The sequence below is a fragment of the Anser cygnoides genome, chromosome 11 (assembly GCF_040182565.1).
Source record: "Anser cygnoides isolate HZ-2024a breed goose chromosome 11, Taihu_goose_T2T_genome, whole genome shotgun sequence".
Taxonomy (NCBI): Eukaryota; Metazoa; Chordata; class Aves; order Anseriformes; family Anatidae; genus Anser; species Anser cygnoides.
In genome coordinates, this window is record NC_089883.1 from 7,208,995 (window position 1) to 7,226,713 (window position 17,719).

Genomic DNA, 17,719 nt, shown 5'->3' on the forward strand with positions numbered 1-17,719 from the left:
CTGATTTAACTCAAAATGAGTCACGAGAGGATGTGGGCTGTTGTACCGGGGCAGAGCACATCAGCTGTGCGCCTCTCCATGTCTCCAGCTTCCCCGCAGCGCTCTGCCTGCTGCTGTTGCCACTCGTGGTGTTGTTTAATCGTTACTGCTTCGCTTTCTAAATTGCACGGCTTCCCGGAGAGGTGGCCTTGTGGTTTGCCCGCTGGAGAGGTTTGCTGCTTCTGAAGAAACCAGTGGGTGAAGGTGCAGCCAGTTGTGTAGTTCTACCTGGCGGACGGTACGAGTTTGCTGCACATGTACCTTGTTGAGTCCCTTCATCATTTTTGTACAATTACAGCTCTGTCCCAGGCCCTTCTAGGGAAACGTGTAGCTAAAGGGAAATCTGGGGATGCCAGCTGTGGGGCCATGCTGTCGGCTCAGGCTAGTGCTCAGCAGCTGCAGTCCCAGGGAAGGGACGATGGAGAGGTCTCCGTTGCTCGTGCCCATGAGCAGGTCAGCGTTAGCCCCACATCCTTCAATCCCTGCCCGGTTCTCTCCTGGGAGTAGTCTCTCTCATTAGGGCGTGTGATGATGAAAAGATGGTTTTGGTTTCCTGAATCAATTCTGATTCAAAATGAAAGCTACAAACCTGAAGCTTTAGATGAACACCTTGATAACATGACCGCTTCTACAACCCGTTAAAGTGACACTGCTGTTTCTGTGCAGCTCGGTGAGAGTAGGCACATGAAGAATTACTGCTCTGAGTTGTAAGCTTGTGCAAAATCAGGGTCTGACGTCTGAGATGACTGCACAGAGATTTCTATTGACTGGAAGTAACTGCTGAGTTAGTTTTTCATTCTGATCTCCAACAGCCCCCTTTTTCCTTTCTTTTCCTTTGGTAAGAAGAACGTCGGTGTTCTTGCCGCAGAAGGGCGGCAGTCTCACGACACTGAGGATGTCTCACGTCGAAGCAGTTTCACCGGGCAAGCAGAATTCATTTCAGGAGTGACAAAATTGCTGCAATTTGATGGCTGTTGGGTGTTGGTGAAGAGGTGTGCTGGTTTCGGTGTAGAAGTTGTAGTATCTGTGTCATAAAAATCGTTGCTCCCTCGAACTTGTCCCCCTGCAGTCTTTCTTTCAGGTATCTGTTGTTCTCCAGCAGCTACTTTGGTGATCTTCACCTGCAATAAATTCTGTTTAAAAAGCAATTGCAGTGCCCTTTGCTATTAGTCACTCGTGTTCTTCTTGTCTGGGGGAAAAAAGCAGATCTCTCTACCTGAGAAAGACCTTGTGGAGTAGAGCTCGTGGCTGGCGCTGGCTCTAAATCACATTCGTTTTCAGGACGGAGACGCGTGCGTGTGTGTGTGTGTCTGTCTGGCCCTGGAGCCATTGATTAGATGACTGTCCAGAGTGAGGAACAGCGTGCGTGTCCTGCCGTGCAGCATCCCTCCTTGCTCGCAGACTAACCCGCGGTGGTTTCTTTTCAGAGAGGAAGCCAGGGAGCCGGACTCGTGGAGCACCTTGTCCCACACGGTGCACACCGGGGAGTACTGCGTGAAGCACCACCGGCGGCTTGATGTTTACTTGCTGACAGCTGAAACCAAGGAAGGGACAAAGGCCAGCCTGGAGAGCGACATACGGCAGCTTCAGCTACACATGCAGAGCCACCAGCACCGGGTAAGGAAACACCTGTGATTATTGAGCAGAAAGGGAGCCGGCTGGCTGCTGCTGTCGTGAGCAGCCTGGCACCTGCTGGGGCGTCCACGCGCAGGCACCATTTGGGGGCATGAGTACCAGTGAGTCTAGACATTTGCTTTGGATGTCCTTAGCCAACAGCCAGGCAGCCACCTGCCTATTATCTCCTTGGAGCACAGGGAGATCGGATAAAGCCATGTTAGGAAGCACATCAGATGGGGAAAACCTTCGTGGAGGTGAGGTGCAGCCTCCTTCCAGCTGCTGGCAGCTGTTGGGTGGCGTGTGTGCGCTGGAGGGGGTCAGGGCCTGGGGGACTCGCACCCTGGGTACGTCTGTGTTCGGATAAAGATGACAGGGTCAGAGGGGAGAGGGAAGGGAAAGTGTTTGGTGAGGGTGATGGAGAAAGCAGTGGTTTTCTTAGTGCCTTGGTGTAGGATTTGGAGAAGCCCACCTGAGCCACGCGGTGAGTGTGCCCAGAGCCCTGCCCACGGTGGTGCAAGGTGGGGGCTTGGGAGGTTTCCTCTCAGTGCTCGAACATCAGTTCCAAAGGGACGTGTTTGAGAGGGGAGGATGAAGCAGTGGGACACTTCTGTGCAACTTCTCAGAAGTGCTCTGCGTGTGTTGCACAGCTGCCATCGCTTTATCACTCGTAAATCTGCTGCTACAGGGGTGTGGGGTTTAAATAACAGTGCTCCCAGGCATTTCTGTGCCTTTAAGCAAGCAAAGAGAGAACTGCAGTCTGCATTGGGCTGGGGGGAAGTTCAGAGGTATTGGTCACCCTTCCCCGAGCAGGAGATGTTAATTACTCCCCATCTCGACAGGAACTGGTGGCATGAGTGGCAAAGCAGAGCTAACCGTGAAATCGCCTCCCTGCACTTCCCCTTTTCATCAGCTGGCACTAAGGCACGGCCGCACATCGAGCTCCTTCCTTGCTTGCTAGAGCCAGTGCCAGATGGGTACATTTTGTCTGAAAATGAAATCACAAAAGGCTATGTTTAGACTTCTTCCCAGCGCTGTTTCACTTCACATCTAATCTGATTTGGATTTGGAGCGCAGCCCTGTAATGATTGCGTTTAGGTTCATTTAGGGTCGGGTAGAAGCCAGTTGGCTTCTTTTGGAGCCGGTTCTATTTTTCAGGCTATCAGCAGAGTGACTTCACCGCGAGGGTGCTGGGGCTGCCGCCGCCCCTCCGGCTTATTCCAGCACAAGTGTCACCGTTGTCTGCGGCCGTCTGTCCGTCCTGGCTGGGGACCAGCAGCACGGTGTCCGTGCTCTGCTGCAGGGTTGGGTGGCCGAGGAGATGGTTCTGCTTTTGCTGCCCGTGCTGCCTGCCTCCTGTGCTCACCTGCCCTGGGCTGCCTCCGAAAAGACGAGCTGCGTGGTGGCTGGCAGATACACAGCTGTATGGGAGGTGGGTGGCGGGGTTGTTTGCAGCAGGAGGGCCATCGCAAACACCAGAAGTGCGTTCAGTGGTCTGTGATTCAGTGATTCGGTGGCCGTGGTCAGAGTTTGCAAACCTCAGCGTGGAAAGAACAGTAAGTGCAATATCCTCGACGCAGCAGGGATGGGCTTAGCCACGGTTTGTACATGCACCACCCAGAAGTTCCCTGCGATGCATCAGCTAACACGCTGCTCCTTCTGTTACTCGGGGAGAAAAGGGTTGTTTAAGCTGGCATATTTGGTGTGAAATCCTGTTTATCTGGGAACTTTTAGAGTCTTAAAGATTTGAAGGAACCTATTTGAGTCAGGCTGCTAGGGTACTTCTTTTTTTTTTGAGCATTTTTATGAATAAAGGCAAAAAATACCAGAGGTTTGAAATAGATTCATTAGTGCTGAATTTCTAGAGGGCCACAAGCACTCATCACCTGCTGTCTGCGTGTCAGCGTGTCCTCCGAAAGCGTGCAGTGAACTCCCAGAGCCTGGCTCGAGAGCTGCACTCCACAGAAAATCAAGGAAGCTCTGCGGGGTGAGCATCCAAGGGCTGAGGTTGCTCGTTAATTTAGCGAGTCGCTTTTTCTGGTATGTGAATGCTGAAATGCAGCAGAGAAGAGGAAAAAAAGGTGATATTGAAACAGAGGTGATTCTTTTTAAATAAAGGTTTGATTGTATCAAGCTTGGTGGATCCTGGACAAGGCGGATATGCTGGAAAGGAAATGCAGATGGGACAAGCTGAGCGCTTTGCTACTGTTCCCCAGTATTGCACATACTGATTTTAATACAGTGTTGTCATTTTCAATTTTTTATTTCCATGTAGGAAATAAATTTCGGCTATTTAATTCCGCGTGCATTTCTCAGGAGTGGATTCGACGGTGAGTTCAGCCCTAGAAGCAGGAGACAGCTGACTGGGTTGGGCAGTGACAGCCAGCTGCCCTGTCTGGAGCGGTGTTTAGAGCAAAACAGGGAAATGGAGCAACGCAGAGCAGAAGCGGGGAGTGCCATCGGGCAGGGGGCTGAAGTTGTTCTGCAGCAGTGTCAGCTCAGGCCCCTTGGGACCAGGCGGGTGTTCGTTTGCATTATGTGGTAGATTGAATTCTGCTGTTGACTGACCTGGTATTTCAGTGCACCGAAGAACTAAGAGTACAGCTAACTGAGGGGCAGTGGCAAAGGTGACAGAGCCGAACTCTTCTCGGTGGTGGCAGGTGGTGTAGCAAGGGGTTAGAGGGACAAATCTCAGCCTGGGGGGGTCGGACTGGCTGCTAGGAAAAAATTCCTTCACAGGAGGATGGTGTGGGACTGGAGGAGGTTGCTTGGAGAGGTGGTGGGGCCTCCGTCACTGGAGGTTTTTGGAACTTGCCAGAGCCTTGTCTGACCTGAGGTAACACCGGTGATAGTCCAGCTTCAGGTGGGCGGTTGGACTAGATGTCCTTCAGAGGCTTCTTCCAGCAACATTCCGGTCATTCTAATAATGTCATATTGTTATTGTCATTTTGTTACTGCATAACAAAACCAGCAGGTAACACGGCCTCGGCACTACGTCTGTAGCTCTGTCCCTAGGGGCTGTGGACGTCAAGTAGGAGCACAGCAGGAGCAGGAGTCGCATGAAACAGGGGGTTGTGTTCACAGGCCTTGTACGTGGTGGATCCAGAAAATAATCATAATTCATTTTTTTGGTCTTGTTGCAGAGTTTAAGGAAGCAGACGGAGTCTGTACCGGGAGGTTCTGGGAATAGCTGCGGCGGCGGAGCAGAGCCAGGTGGTCACCCAACCACTTCGTCTCAGAGCCTGGGAGAAATGGCAAGAGAAGGAAGGGAGGAAAGTCCATCTGGCGTTCACCTCGACAGCGGGCAGCTCTCCGACCAAGCCCACCAGGAGGACAAGCACCCCAGCGGGAGCCTGGGAGCTGTCAGTGATGGACCAAACAGTTTGCTGAGTCTGGGGGACGCGGAGAGCCCAGCGTGCTCTTGTGAAAGTAAAAATACCGTGACGTTGGGTAAAAAGGAAGAGGAGGGGCCAGCCTCTGCTGAAGGCTCTGGGGCCGTGTCAGATGAGAACGGCTGCACAGCGAGCCCGTATGCAGGCGTAAACGGGGCCGTAAATCTCCCATCCTGTGGAAATACAGATGAGGAAGCTGGAATGACATCTGCTGGAGTTGTTCTGGATCAAGCTGGCTTGTGCAGTAAGGATAGCACCCATCAGGAAGCGCAGGCTGCCGAGGAACGTGCAGCTGAGAGTGCTGTCCCTGGGGTTCAAGCTGCAGGCGAAGCCCCGGCCTCCCCGGAGGGCACGGATGTGGCCATGGGCCAGACCGAGTGCAGGAACTGTACCGGGGCGGCTGACAGGGCGCCGGGCCAGCAGCAGGTAGAGGATGGGATGGCTGAGACCGCCAAAAGGAGGCCTGCGGATCCGGAAGAGCGATTGGCAGCTGAGGAAGAGCCAGCCAGCGCTGCTCAGCCCTTGCTCGACGGTTTTAATGGCACTGACTGTGCGGGTGGGGAGGATGCAAACGTGGGAGTGGTAGCGGCGTGCGACAGTACGAACACAGGTATTGGCGCTGGAGGTGTCTCCGTTGATCTTTGCGAGAGTGGTGATAACAAAGAGACTGGAGCAGGCTCACGCACTGATGAGGTAAACGATGGCCTTTTGGAAAGCCAAGGGGATACCCGTGTGGAGGAGAGGCAGGATGTGACCGCGAGCACCGCGGCAGCGTTACCAGCAGTGAACGGGGCGAAGGCTCCTGCGTGTGCACCTGAACGTGGTCTTGTTTTGGAAAGCCAGGACAGCACTACGAGTGGGGGGCAAGAAGGACAGGTGGAAGTGGGTATCACAGACGGCAAATCCAGCTCACCCTCCCTGGAGGACAGTGTGGAAACCGATGGCCCTGAAAATGGTGATGGTGCTGGAGCTAACCAAGGCAGCGCAGAACTTGTGCGTGGCCAGGGGAGCGGTGAGATCGCTGAGAGTGCGGGCGAAGCAAGGGAGGGTGGTGAAGCCCAGAAAGAGGAGGCAGTAGGAACTGATACCAGCAGCAGCGGAGATGGAGGAAGCGCAGACTCTGAAAACGGAGCTCAGGAAGTTGCTAGCTGCTGCCCTGCTGTTGGTCAAACCGCTGTTAACGATGCCATGGGCGACAGCTTGAAACTGGATACTGCTCCAGTGGGAGAGCAGGAGCCTGGATCGCTCCCTCTGGAGGATGCAAGTGCATGCCTGGCGGAGAAGGAGCCTCCACAAGACGGAGAGGAGGCAGCAGAAAGCCCTCGGGTGCAGGAGGGGCTGGGTGGCGAGGTGAGAGCACTCGCGCCCCGTCCCGACGCAGAGCACCCGACGGGAGATGCTGCAGCGGCACTTCCCGGGCAGGAGGCGGCCCTGCGCGGTAATGACCCTGGATTATCTCCATGTGCCAAGGGCGCAGACTGTTCAGAGGATAATTTCGTAGGCACACCCTCTGTAATTCATAATGAAGAATCTAAACAAAAGCAGGAAGTGGCAGCAGCGGCGGCGGCAGGCTCGGCAGAGCTGGCCCCGCCGTGCGGCCGGGAGCCTGGCGAGGTAACCGGCGTGCTGGGGGAGCATGCGGGGGTCCCGGGCCCTCCCGAGCACGGCCTCCAGCCTCAGGCAGAAGGAGGCACGGCTGAGCCCGAGCGGGAGGCTTCTGACAGTGGCCAGGAGCAGGTTTTGTCGGAGGAACTGCTTGCCACGGTTGTGAAATCCTCCGCCTGCAGCCCAGGGGGGCCCACGGCCGGCGTCGATGCGGGTGCTGGGCTGAAGGAGCCGGTCCCCGAGGAGTCGGCGGGCGAGGCTGGGGCGGCGGGTGCTGGGGAAGGCACCATGCAAGCAGCCGAGCCGCCGGGCGAATCGCTGGTGGCGGGGAGCAACCCTTGTCTGGACACGGGGCCGCACCAAGAGCGTGGTCCCAGCCCGCAACACATCTCCCCGCGCAGCAGCACCCCCGAATTAAAGGATGCTTTGGAAGTGGAAGCCCCGAGCGTGGCTTTTGAGGCTGAAGAAGCGTTACAGATAGCGGCGATAACCCCCGTCGCGGGGTACGAGGAAGAGCAGCAGGATTTGGAGAGTGTCCTTCCCAGGGCGGCGCTGCAGCCCATCGCGGAGGAGCCCACGTGCGACAGCGACTCCAGCACGGACACCGTTTGTCCGGGCAGCGAGGGCGATGCTGCTCCCGCTGCCGCCGCAGCCCAGGGGGAGGTCTCGGCACAGCCCGAGGGCAAGCAAAGCCGAGCCGTGTCGGAGTCAGCCCTCTCGCCCTGCTCCTCCGGCTTAAATGCTGTTGAGTCACCAGAGCATGTGGGAGTAAAGAGTTTGGTTTCGGCAGACGATGGCTCCTCTCCGGATAAAGCTCCTAAAATGGTAAAAAGTTTCGATGCCGTAGTGTTTGCAGCGGGGACCCCTTCTTCTCCTGACCTACCAGCCGCAGGAAAAGCGGGGCTCGAGCCCCAGCCTGCAGTGGATGTGGGAGCCGGCCCAAATGGAGAGGCAGATTTAAGCTCCTCCGCCAAGAGGACGGACGTCAGCCCGGCACCGCGAGCTGCCGAGCCTGGCACAGGTATGGAAAATCGGGCGGTTTCCTTCTTTGCAGCTTTTCTTTGTCGGGCTGCCCCTAGCATCAGCACAGGAAGGGAAGTGAGTGCATGAGGCCTGCCTTACAGAGGAAGTGGAGGTGTTTGGGGGGGTTGCTTTCTTTTTGCTTTCGTGTCTGAGAAGTTACATATTAAAACTTGCGGCCCAAGTGCATGTTTCTTGGCTGGCACTGGGGGCAAGGAAAGGACATCATCTCCTATGAAGCCGTGCAGAAGAATTTCTAGCACGTAAATCCCTTCTGGGGAAGGAATGAATGGGAGGGAGATATTTCGACCGCCGTATCTTCAAGTTACATACTTCGTTGTGGGCCTCAGGGTTTATTTGCTTAGTGCTAATTTGAGCTATTCCTTCACTTTTCCCCCCCGTATTTTTGCTAGCGTACAGTCAGAGGATACGGCAGCGCTGCCTTACGTTTTCTTTCCTCCCCTGCTGGAGCAGCTGCCGGTGTCCTTCTGAACTGTGCAAAGCCACGTCCTAATTGGCGGGGTTAGGTCATTTAGAAGAGAGGGCCAGCCCTACCCCCTCTGCCTTTTCCTGTCTGCGAAGCTTTTGTCGGGCAGAGCAGCCGGGGTGTTTTCCAGTGCGCTTGGGCAGGGCCGGAGCTCGCCGGGAGTTCGTTCCCTGCTCGCTGGGGCCAGCTGGAAGCGGGAGCAGCGCTCCCCCGGGAGCAGGGATGCTGCGGGACAGCGGCGCCTCACTGGGGATGGCTTAGACCCCGTGCCCGTGCAGCACGAGCTACCCGAAAACGCCGTCAGGTAACGCTGAGGAAGGGGAAACAGACCTGGGTAAATGGGCTAAGTGAGAAGTGAGTTGGTCGCTAGAGTTAAATCAGAGGTGGATTCGCTCCTGAAGCGCGGAGCTAATCTGATCTTTCCATTCCACCTGTTCCGGCAGCTGTTCAGCGCCAGCAGCTGAACTTTTTCAGTTGCCAGTTTTTCCTTTTTGCTATGAGAAAATTACACAGTGCATCCTATTTCACAGCGCTGAACAATCAAAAGAAGAAAAAAAAAAAAGAAATAAATTAAAAAAAAAAAAGCTGCCATGATATATAAATCATGAAGTTCTAAAGGTTTTTCACTGATTTAATGCTGGGAGCTTTTACTTTGGTCTAAATACAGGATAGAGTGATGGCAGAGGATTTGGACTGGTAAGTGATAGCAGAATAACTGGGGGCAGGGGAAAGGTTTGATTTTTGGAGGGGTCACTAGTGGGTGGCTCTGGCAAATACTGTTTTCTTTGATCTCTCTGAGTTTTCTTTGAGTTCTTTGATTTTTAGAAAGTTTATTTGTCAGGAGATAATCAGTAAACTTCAGTCATTCGTTAGTAAATAAGTAGAGTGCTTTAAAGGTGGATTAGAAAGCTGTTTTCAGAAAGAAATTTATTTTTGTGCTCTGGCAGATTGACATTTCAATGGGATGGGAGTGGCTGTAAGGCAATACCTGGGAGTGTTAGCTCTGGGAGCTTCTTGGGTTTTGCCTCATTACAGCTCAGGTCTTTATCTCTGGCTGGATTCTTGGAGGCACGATGAGTTTTTAAAAGGAAATGGAATGAAACAGCCCAGTAAGGTAGTAGGTGGAGTAAAAAAAGTAACAGTAAGGCATCGTTCTGTGTTAGGGCATGGAAGGGGAAAAAGAGGAGGTGATCCTGATACAGGTTTAAAATGCATAAGGATTTAGGATTAAAAGACCTGGCAATACAACGGTTTATTGTCCTGTAAAATAGGATCTAGAACTGTGAGATGGCAGCGATTCGGGACACGGGGCTCGTTGTTTGTTGCTGGTAGCGCGTACATCCCTGCGCCTTGACGGCCGCGCTTCGTGTGGCACGTTCCCTGTGCTCCTTCTGCGGCAGCCTTCAAGGCTTTGTGGGAATTCCTCGGTGCTGTGTCAGTGTCGGGGAGTCTTCCCTGCAGTCTGGGGTTGTACAGAGGATTTTGTGAGTAGTCGGTGCTCTGAATGAATCAAACCTTTTTTTCAAGAGCCGACAATAAAGCCTTCTCAAAGGAAGTGCAGGTCACGAGGCCGTTTCTCAGGAACACGTGTGGTCAGAGGCTTTTATTGTCATGCTAATTTCTCAGACACGCAATCAGCTGGTGCTGCTGCTGCCATTTCTCCAAATCAGAAGTTGAACTCTTTAGTTTCTTTTATTTATATTGTAAAATTGCCCTCAAATATATACCAGTTTTCCTCATCGCATCATGTTAGTTCCAGCCTCACCCCAAAACAGAGACCTCAAAGGGACAATCATCTGATCCAGATAAACATCTCACGTCTGATCACAAAACTGAAGGAAGGTGATGGATGCAGGAGATCCTGCTTCCCTAAGGTAGCTCCTCATGCTCTTAGGTTTCGACTGAGAGCTGTGTTACAGCCAAAGTAGTGGGTCCTTCAGTGATGTTATTTGCAAGTCAGGCAGAGATAAGCTCCCTGTTTAACAAGCAGGCGGTTAGGGTTTGAAAGCACGCCACGACAGCTAGGCTGGGCACGGGGACGTAGCAGAATGTGTCCGAGCAATTCGGCTGGTGCTGACAAAACACCTCCAGGTAGATGCAGCTTCCCAACAGCAAGCGACCCTGGCTGCGTGGTTGGGGTCTGGCATCTCACATTTACAAATACCATGAGCACTGCTCCCGAACTCTTCTTCTGGGAGAAATTTCCCTGGTGTATCTTCTCGTAGATCTCAGCCTTTAAAGCAACCCCCCATTGCCAGGTAGGAGCACATCACCCTAGTTGAGTTTTACCACTCCTCACCTCGGGGGGACGTGGACAGGCACTTCCTACAGTTTCCTTCCCCTTGTGGAGGAGCAGGGTGAATCGATAACGAGTGGTGCTAATGACACTGCACTTGTGGTAAGGTGCTCTGTGCCCTGAAGGCCTGTGGTGATATTATAATACCAGTCTCTAGTTCGAGGTTATGCTTCTGAGTAGCAGTTTACGAAGAAGTGACAGAGTGCAAGAAATGATCCCCTTGTGTTTCACCCTGAGGGCGACATGGAAGCGAAGCACCCAAGCCTCAGCACACAAACCATGTGTTTCTGCTGTTTAAAGCTCTTGATTTTTATCTAGCCCGACGATAAAATGAGGGTCTGATCCTGCTAGGATTGAGCTGAAATGCTAATTGCTGACCTTAAAGGGAGCAGTGTTCTTGACACACTGTTCAGGACATGAAGATGCCCCAAGCACCGCCCGGGCTGTGCTTTCAAGGCCATTATCAGGGAGGGGATTGTCTGTAGGGTTTCTGCTTCTCAGATGGGGAAGCAGAGACTCTGCCCTAGTAACTCGTTCAGATGCACGGAGGAAATCTCAAGCAGAACTGGGAATCTCCTGATTTTCTTCTGATGCCTACAGCAGCGTTTGGCCCATGGCTCGTTCCTCCAGTTCTTACACCGCCCCGAGTATCGCTGGGCTGCTTTCTTCTGTCCCTGGTGCACCAGCACTTTCCTTCTTACACCTTTGGACCAACCTGCAGGCTGTCAGGGCACATTTCTCCCCATCACGGCATTGCTACGACCCCAAGCAGTTCTCCTTGTGACCCTGATTTCTGCTTTGCCAGTAAATGGGACTTTCAGAAGCTCGTAGTGTCATCTCGGATTGCTGAGAGTCTGCACACAAGCTCATCTAACTGAGACAAAATTATGCCAGTTTGAGTTAGTAACGTCGGGTTATTTTATCAATAGTGCGTTGCAAAACCAGATATCCCTAAAGCCCCAAAGTCAACAACAGATTTAATGCTAATGGAAGGCCGTTGGCAGCAGTCGCTGCAGCAGTTTTCCAGTTGAGGTGGAGGCATCCTCTTGCAAAATCCCCTCCTCGAACGGGAAAACTCGCTGCAAACATGCATCTCCCTTTAGAAGGCGATGCCATTCATGGGGTGTTGGGTTTTAGGAGAAAGTAGAGTGAGCAGGATTAGGGCAGGGCTTTAGCCCTAACACAGCCTCTCTCCAGCCTTGAGCGAGTCTCTGCGCTCCTCCACGCTGGGCTGCGTGGCCGTGGCGTGGGCATGGCACTGCCACAAGCCCCTGGGGAAAAATAAACGAGTTTGCTCAAACAAACTGCTTTGCAGACAGCAATCCTGTCATCGAAGCATGATTTTCTTTACGTTAATTCCTGGTGTTCACGGGTGTCGTGAGAGCCGTTGGCTTAGGGGAAAAAGATTTTTACAGCTTTGATGTTCATGCCAAGGAAAGGTACACAGAAGGGAACCCCTGCGGAGGGGCGACTGATGAAAGTTTTTGTGGCTTTGCTGGGCAGAGAAAGCAGCAGGGACAGAGCGTTTGTGCCGCTGCGGTGGTGAGGAGGGGGAAATCAGCTGGGGCTTTTGTAAAGTCCACCAGACGAGGCTTGGCCTTCCTAGTCCCGGGACCAAACCAGCATCCTGAAGGCAGAGCTGAATTTTAGAAGCTCGTCATTTTTTCAACACTGAAAATATCAATGGAGAAAGCAAAGCTCGTATTCTGCATTCTCTTCGGGTTATGGTAAGAAGAAAAAGAGCAAAAACTTTGGTTCTTCAGCTGGAGGGATGGCAGCCAAATGAATACATGGGCAAATACACGCAGATGTGCTCAGCCTCACCTAGAGCCTCCCAGGAGCAGCCCAGCCGCACGTTTCTCCCTGGGCTTGCTGCTGTTTCATAGTTTCCTTCAGCCCAGACACGATAGTTGTTAAAACTAATAACAAACAAGCAGCAAAGTCGGGAATGAAACCAGATGTCGGGAGTAAAATGGACTTGTTGAAGGGGTTTGGTTTTCTTTTTTTTTCTTTTTTCTCTTCTTTTTTTTTTTTGAGACTGGTTTGAATAAACAGAAAAATCTCGGCAGCCCTGAGCGAAGTTTGTTTTAAATTGCCTGTGCAAACCTTCTGTTTTCACAGGGAAGTTGGAAATGAAAACTGAAGATGAGGTGGATTTTATGAAAGATCCCAGAGACAGCGCAGCTTGCGAGGAAGCGGTGAGTGTCGTTTATGCTTTGTTACCTGCTATTTTTAATGTGCTTTTTAAAGAAATGCCACCACTGCGGGAGACGGCCACCTAAACTGCTGGTTTCCTTCTGCAGCCTTTTGCAAGGCTGAAAGTTGTCGCTCGTTGTGACGCTTTGTTTCAGCATTTTTAAAATAGTGTGGGCTTTTTTAGCTCGTGCATTTTTAAAACGCTCCGGATTAAGCCGCGTTTGGGTTGTGAAATACAGATTGGCCCAAAAGGTTCCTCATGAGGCAGCGTTGTACAAGGATTTGTATGAATAAGGTCATTATCTGAACTGAAGTGAGCAGTGGGAAGACGTACAGGGATCAAACGGGAGGGAAACCCCCAGATTCCTCACAGGGGGGAAACCATAGGAAAAGGCCGAGCCAGAGATGTGAAATGAGTTGTGTTGGCTTTGTTACCATTCCCCCAACCCCTCTGCTTTGCCATTTTTAAGCACCGTCTGCGATAAAAAATGTAAATATTGAGCTCAAAAGGAATGTACTTTTGGTTTAAAACACCCCGAATGTGTGCTCTGCTTTATCAGGAGCTGGGGTTTTTGGTCTCACCTTTCTGAGCTGGATTTGCTTTTGCTCCTGGGTTTTATATATAGTTTCTTGTTCCTGAAAAAGAGTGTTTTGTAAATGCTAGCTTGCTCGGAGCCTGTGTTCGTGCACGTTGCCGCTGAGCAGCTGTGTTTGTGTGTTAGCTTGCCATTATGAAGCTGTTAAAAGAAAAAAAAATACTGGGGAGATGAGTTAACATTACAGGGTGGAGCACCAAAAACTTTGCTCATCCCACAGTAAAGCTCTTTAGGCAGAAGAACAGTCTTGCCAAAGCTTGTAATAAAATCAGGTTTATTTTGTTTTTAACAAGTTAAGGCTTAATTTCTGTAGCTGTTTGCTCAATGAGTTATCCAGGGACTGGAGCTAATAGCTTTTCAAGGTAAAATCCGTGCTGTTTGATAAGTAAGTCTTTTGTTACTGGAATGCGTGAGCATTAAGATGCTGATGTTATTTTACTGACCCTTTATTAGAGATCATTTTCACGACTAATACTTAGGTACCATACAGTAAGATATATTTAGAAGATACGAATTAGGACACTCCCTGTCCTCTTATTATATCGGTTTATTTCAAGCTGCTTGCCTCTCAAACAAGAAAAAAAAAAAAAGTAAAGGAACATTGAATTTGGCTTCCATTTTGCATGTTTTACAGGCATTTGGAGACTTTGTGTGTGCTTTCTTCTCTTCTTCCTCTCCACCTCCCCACCCCATCAAACACCTCTTTAGAAATCTGCCTTTTCTGTTGCAGGAATGGGAGTGTCAGGGGAATGGAAAGTTTGCTGCAGGACTGACACGGTTTCCTGTTGCTACGTTCAACAGAAACAAAATAACAACTGCACTATATTAAGGCCATTAAAAAAAAAAATCGGTGCAAGGCTTATAAATAGAGCTTAATTCACACATCTAGGTTGAGTAGGGAGCTGGCCAGTGAAAAAGCAATCATGAAAAGTGCATCTCGTGCCCTGTCCTGTCTCTGCTTTATTTAGTGCTGACTTTTTTGTAGCCAGAAGTCTTTCAGGTGCTCATTGCCTTCTCATTACCGAGCCATTTTGTGGTTAGTAAAAGTGGTTTTCTGAACTTGTTGCAAATAGAACTGTTGTTACTTGCAGCTGGTCAGGAGCTGCAGGTATTCAGCAGCCTCACCCCTGCTCTCAGGAACTCGGGAAGAGCTGCCTGGGAACTGCATTAACCCTTGGTTTGTGGCTGAGAGGTTTGCACCACGTTGTTTATTAATACGCAATGTGGAAAGCTGTTTGTACACACAGGCTATTTAAAAAAATAAAAATAAAAAATTGGAACCTAACAAGCCCCAATAGTGCTTGTATAGTGGAATCGGGCTGAATAACAATGAGATCAAACACACTGGAAAGAGAAGGGGGAAAATTCTTTCTTGTGAGTTGGTTTCCAAAGACTGGGGGTTATCTGGACCCTTGATGCCAAAAGCGTGCCCCAGTGTTACACGTATAAGATACACGTGCTGGGTCTGAGCGAGGTTCTTGTGCATGTCACGGAAAAGCTGCAGCTGAAAAGTGTTTAGGAAAATAATGGTTTGTAGGGTTGTAAACACTGAAAAGAAAATAATGGAAAAATGGTTTTTCCAATTAAAATGGGTTTTTAAAGTGTCTGTTTCTTAAATCACCAGAATGTTTTCTCGGAGGTTGTATTTATTCAGCTATAGAAATTCTGTACCAACAAGTCCCCAAGTCCCTTGCGTGCTGAGCGAGTGCTCGTCCTGCCGGAGACTCCGCCAGTTCTTATCGAGCTCTTTTGGGGCGGGGGGGGGGGGGGGGGGGGTCTTGAGTGGAGCTGGGGCGATAACTTGATGTGATCCATTAAAATTAGACTTTAGCAATTTTTTAATCAAGTAACTTAAGATCCTTCGCTTTAATGAGAAATCTGGTTTAACTTTTACATACAGTGATACTCAAAGTAATTCAGAAATGGAGCCTGCTTGCTCCAACAATATGGAAGTTAAACAGCAACGCGCAATGAGCTGTACCCTGAGATACTTTTCTTCTTGTGTTGATGGCATAAAGCAGTTATGATTCGTTACTTGCTAAATCTTTGGCTTCGTGTAGCAGGCTAGATAAAGCTGCACTTCTGGGTTCATCTGATGGCTTCGGTTGTCTAAGCCTGTGGCTGAGGAATTGTAGCTGGAAGAAAACAGAAACAGTTCACTGGGAAATGGCCTTCTCTTTGTATTAATTGTGTTAGTTGGGTCTTATTGAGTTTAATGCTTCCTACCTCTGACACATGAATTAGTTTTTAAATGAACATCTGTATTTCCAGAAGTTGCAGCCTACCAGAAAGACGTCATTTCAAAATATCTTCACTTAGAACGAAGCTTGAACAAAATTTGCAGTTTCATCTCCCCACTCATCTAAGTACTACAGCAATATATCAGCGAGGTCAGTTTCTGGAGGAAAGCTTGCAGTATTTTCAGTAATGGTTTGGAAGAAGGAAGCGTGTTTATAAGACTTGCAGATGACATCAGGATGGGAGGGGTTGCAGGCACTTGGGAGAGCAGGGTTAGAGTTCAAAGTGACCTTAAGAAACCGGAGGATGTGTCCAGATAAGAGAAGAAGGGGGATGCAAATTGTCTCGCTTGCAGAGGAGAAATCAAAATGCACATTTACCAAGTCAGGATTGCCGGAGAGTGATGCATAGAAAACAACCAAGGATTTTTAGTGGACCACAAATTAAGCATGAATCATCAGTGAGAGGTGATTGCAAAAGAGTCAGATCTTGTTTTGGGTTACTCTGAAGGAGTGTCATCCATAAGACGGGGAGGTGACTTACTCATGCGTGGCGCTGCAGAGACCTCGTCGGTGTCATCAAATCCAGTTGTGGCTGTCCTGCTCCGAGGCGGATGCAGGCGTGCTGGAAGGTGTCCAGAAGGAAGCAGCAAGAAAAGATTAAGGGACGTGAGAAGAGGTTGAAAGAACTAATTTTGTTCAGTGTAACAAAAAGAAAACTGTTGTGCAATCCAGCAGGCTTCCAACATGTAATAGTGGTTATTAAAGTCCTAGATTCCCGTGGCAGTTTAATTTACTGATTTGCTAATTTGCCAGGATGATTGAGGCTGGATATTGAAAAAACTTCCTGTTATCATCATGCAACTGTTGCAAGACCACCTAGGGAGGGTATGAAACCTCCTTCCCTGGGAGTCGTTGTGGATAAGACAGATGACCTTCAGCTGGGGCAGCGCCTAGGTCTGTTGCTGGCCATTGCTTTTGATTTGTAGGTCCCTAGGTTTTGTGGGTGGTTTTATATTTTTTCCCCCTTTCTTTCCGTGGAATGTTCCTGTATGCTTCATGTGCACGCACTGCATGTGTGTGAGCTTGCTCTGCTTCGTTGCCTTCCCTGGCCCTTGCAGAGGGACCCGCGGGGGGAGCTGGAGATCTGGGGGCAGCAGCTCCTGCCCAGCCCCGCACTCTCCTCCCGAGCTCCTGTGCCGGGGATTTCAGCTGTGCAGCTAAAACGTCTGAGGACCTTCTCCAAAGGCTCTATCCCAGGGTTTCAGGAGCTGGGTGAGGTTTTCCCTGTGCCTACCTGGTGGAGACAGAAAGAGAGGATGGGATGGACTGGGTGGCAGAGGGCTTGTGGGTGACAGAGACCCGCGCAGGAGGGAGGCGTTGGGATGGGCAGTGAGTGTGAAGGATCCCGAGGCCTGGCTTTCTTCCAGCTGTAGTCTCTCGTCCTTGGTGTCAGCAGATAAATGGAGACAATCACGGACAAGGTGTCCGGTGTCACCCCCCCTAGTGGCTGCTGCTCGGAGAGGAGGAGAGCCTGGTGCTGGAGTGAAGATGGGAGATGATGCTTCGTGGCTCAAAAATACCAAAACGTGGTGGTGGCCCAAGGCAAGGCGTCATTATAGTCCTGCAGGCTCCGCTTTAGATTTACTTTCTGAGGAAGTAATTTCTTTAACAACCTGCTCACAGTGAGAAAACACCAAAACTCCGGTGCCTGCGTGCACTGAAGCCAGCTTGCTCCACGTGTGTGCATACATCTCTCCGTACTGTGCGATGGTCCGCCATCGCGTGATTGCATTTTCCAAAGAACTGCATTTTCTGCATTTTCTGCAGAACAGCTTGGGAAGCCTCCCAACAGCATGGGGAATTTCAGACCGAGCGGCTGAAGTGTCAGAAACAAATCAAACCAGGGTGCCGTGGTGGAAAGTGCAGCCCTAACAATAGGCTGTGTCCCAGCCCTGCCTCTTTAAAATCACTTGTGTAACTCTCTCTTTGTAAATATTGTACTGTAACTAGAGTAAACATGGAAAAACCCAGCCAAAAAGGAGCCTGCCCGAAGCCTGGCATCGGTGCTAAAGGGTGACACACGACTGCACCGGTCAGGGCTTTGGGCTGCCCATCCGTAGGGCCCTTTCTCACACCCACTGGCATCCTGTGCGTGCCCCTGGGGGCTCCCAGCAGAGGCGCGAGAGGGCTGGGAGGAAATAGTGTCAGATGCTCAGCCCCTGCTGCATTCGTGG

At 50.8% G+C, this 17,719-nt stretch overlaps 1 protein-coding gene across 1 annotated transcript; it reads left to right on the forward strand.

The window, feature by feature from the left end:
- Positions 1–457: 457 nt before the first annotated feature.
- On the forward strand, positions 458–17,031 carry LOC136791704 (A-kinase anchor protein 13-like). The gene is made up of 5 exons (XM_067003875.1): positions 458–492; positions 1,467–1,656; positions 4,797–7,671; positions 12,575–12,651; positions 16,990–17,031. Exons 1-5 carry the CDS (start codon positions 458–460, stop codon positions 17,029–17,031), a joined length of 3,219 nt encoding a protein of 1,072 aa, XP_066859976.1.
- The last annotated feature ends 688 nt before the right edge of the window (positions 17,032–17,719 follow it).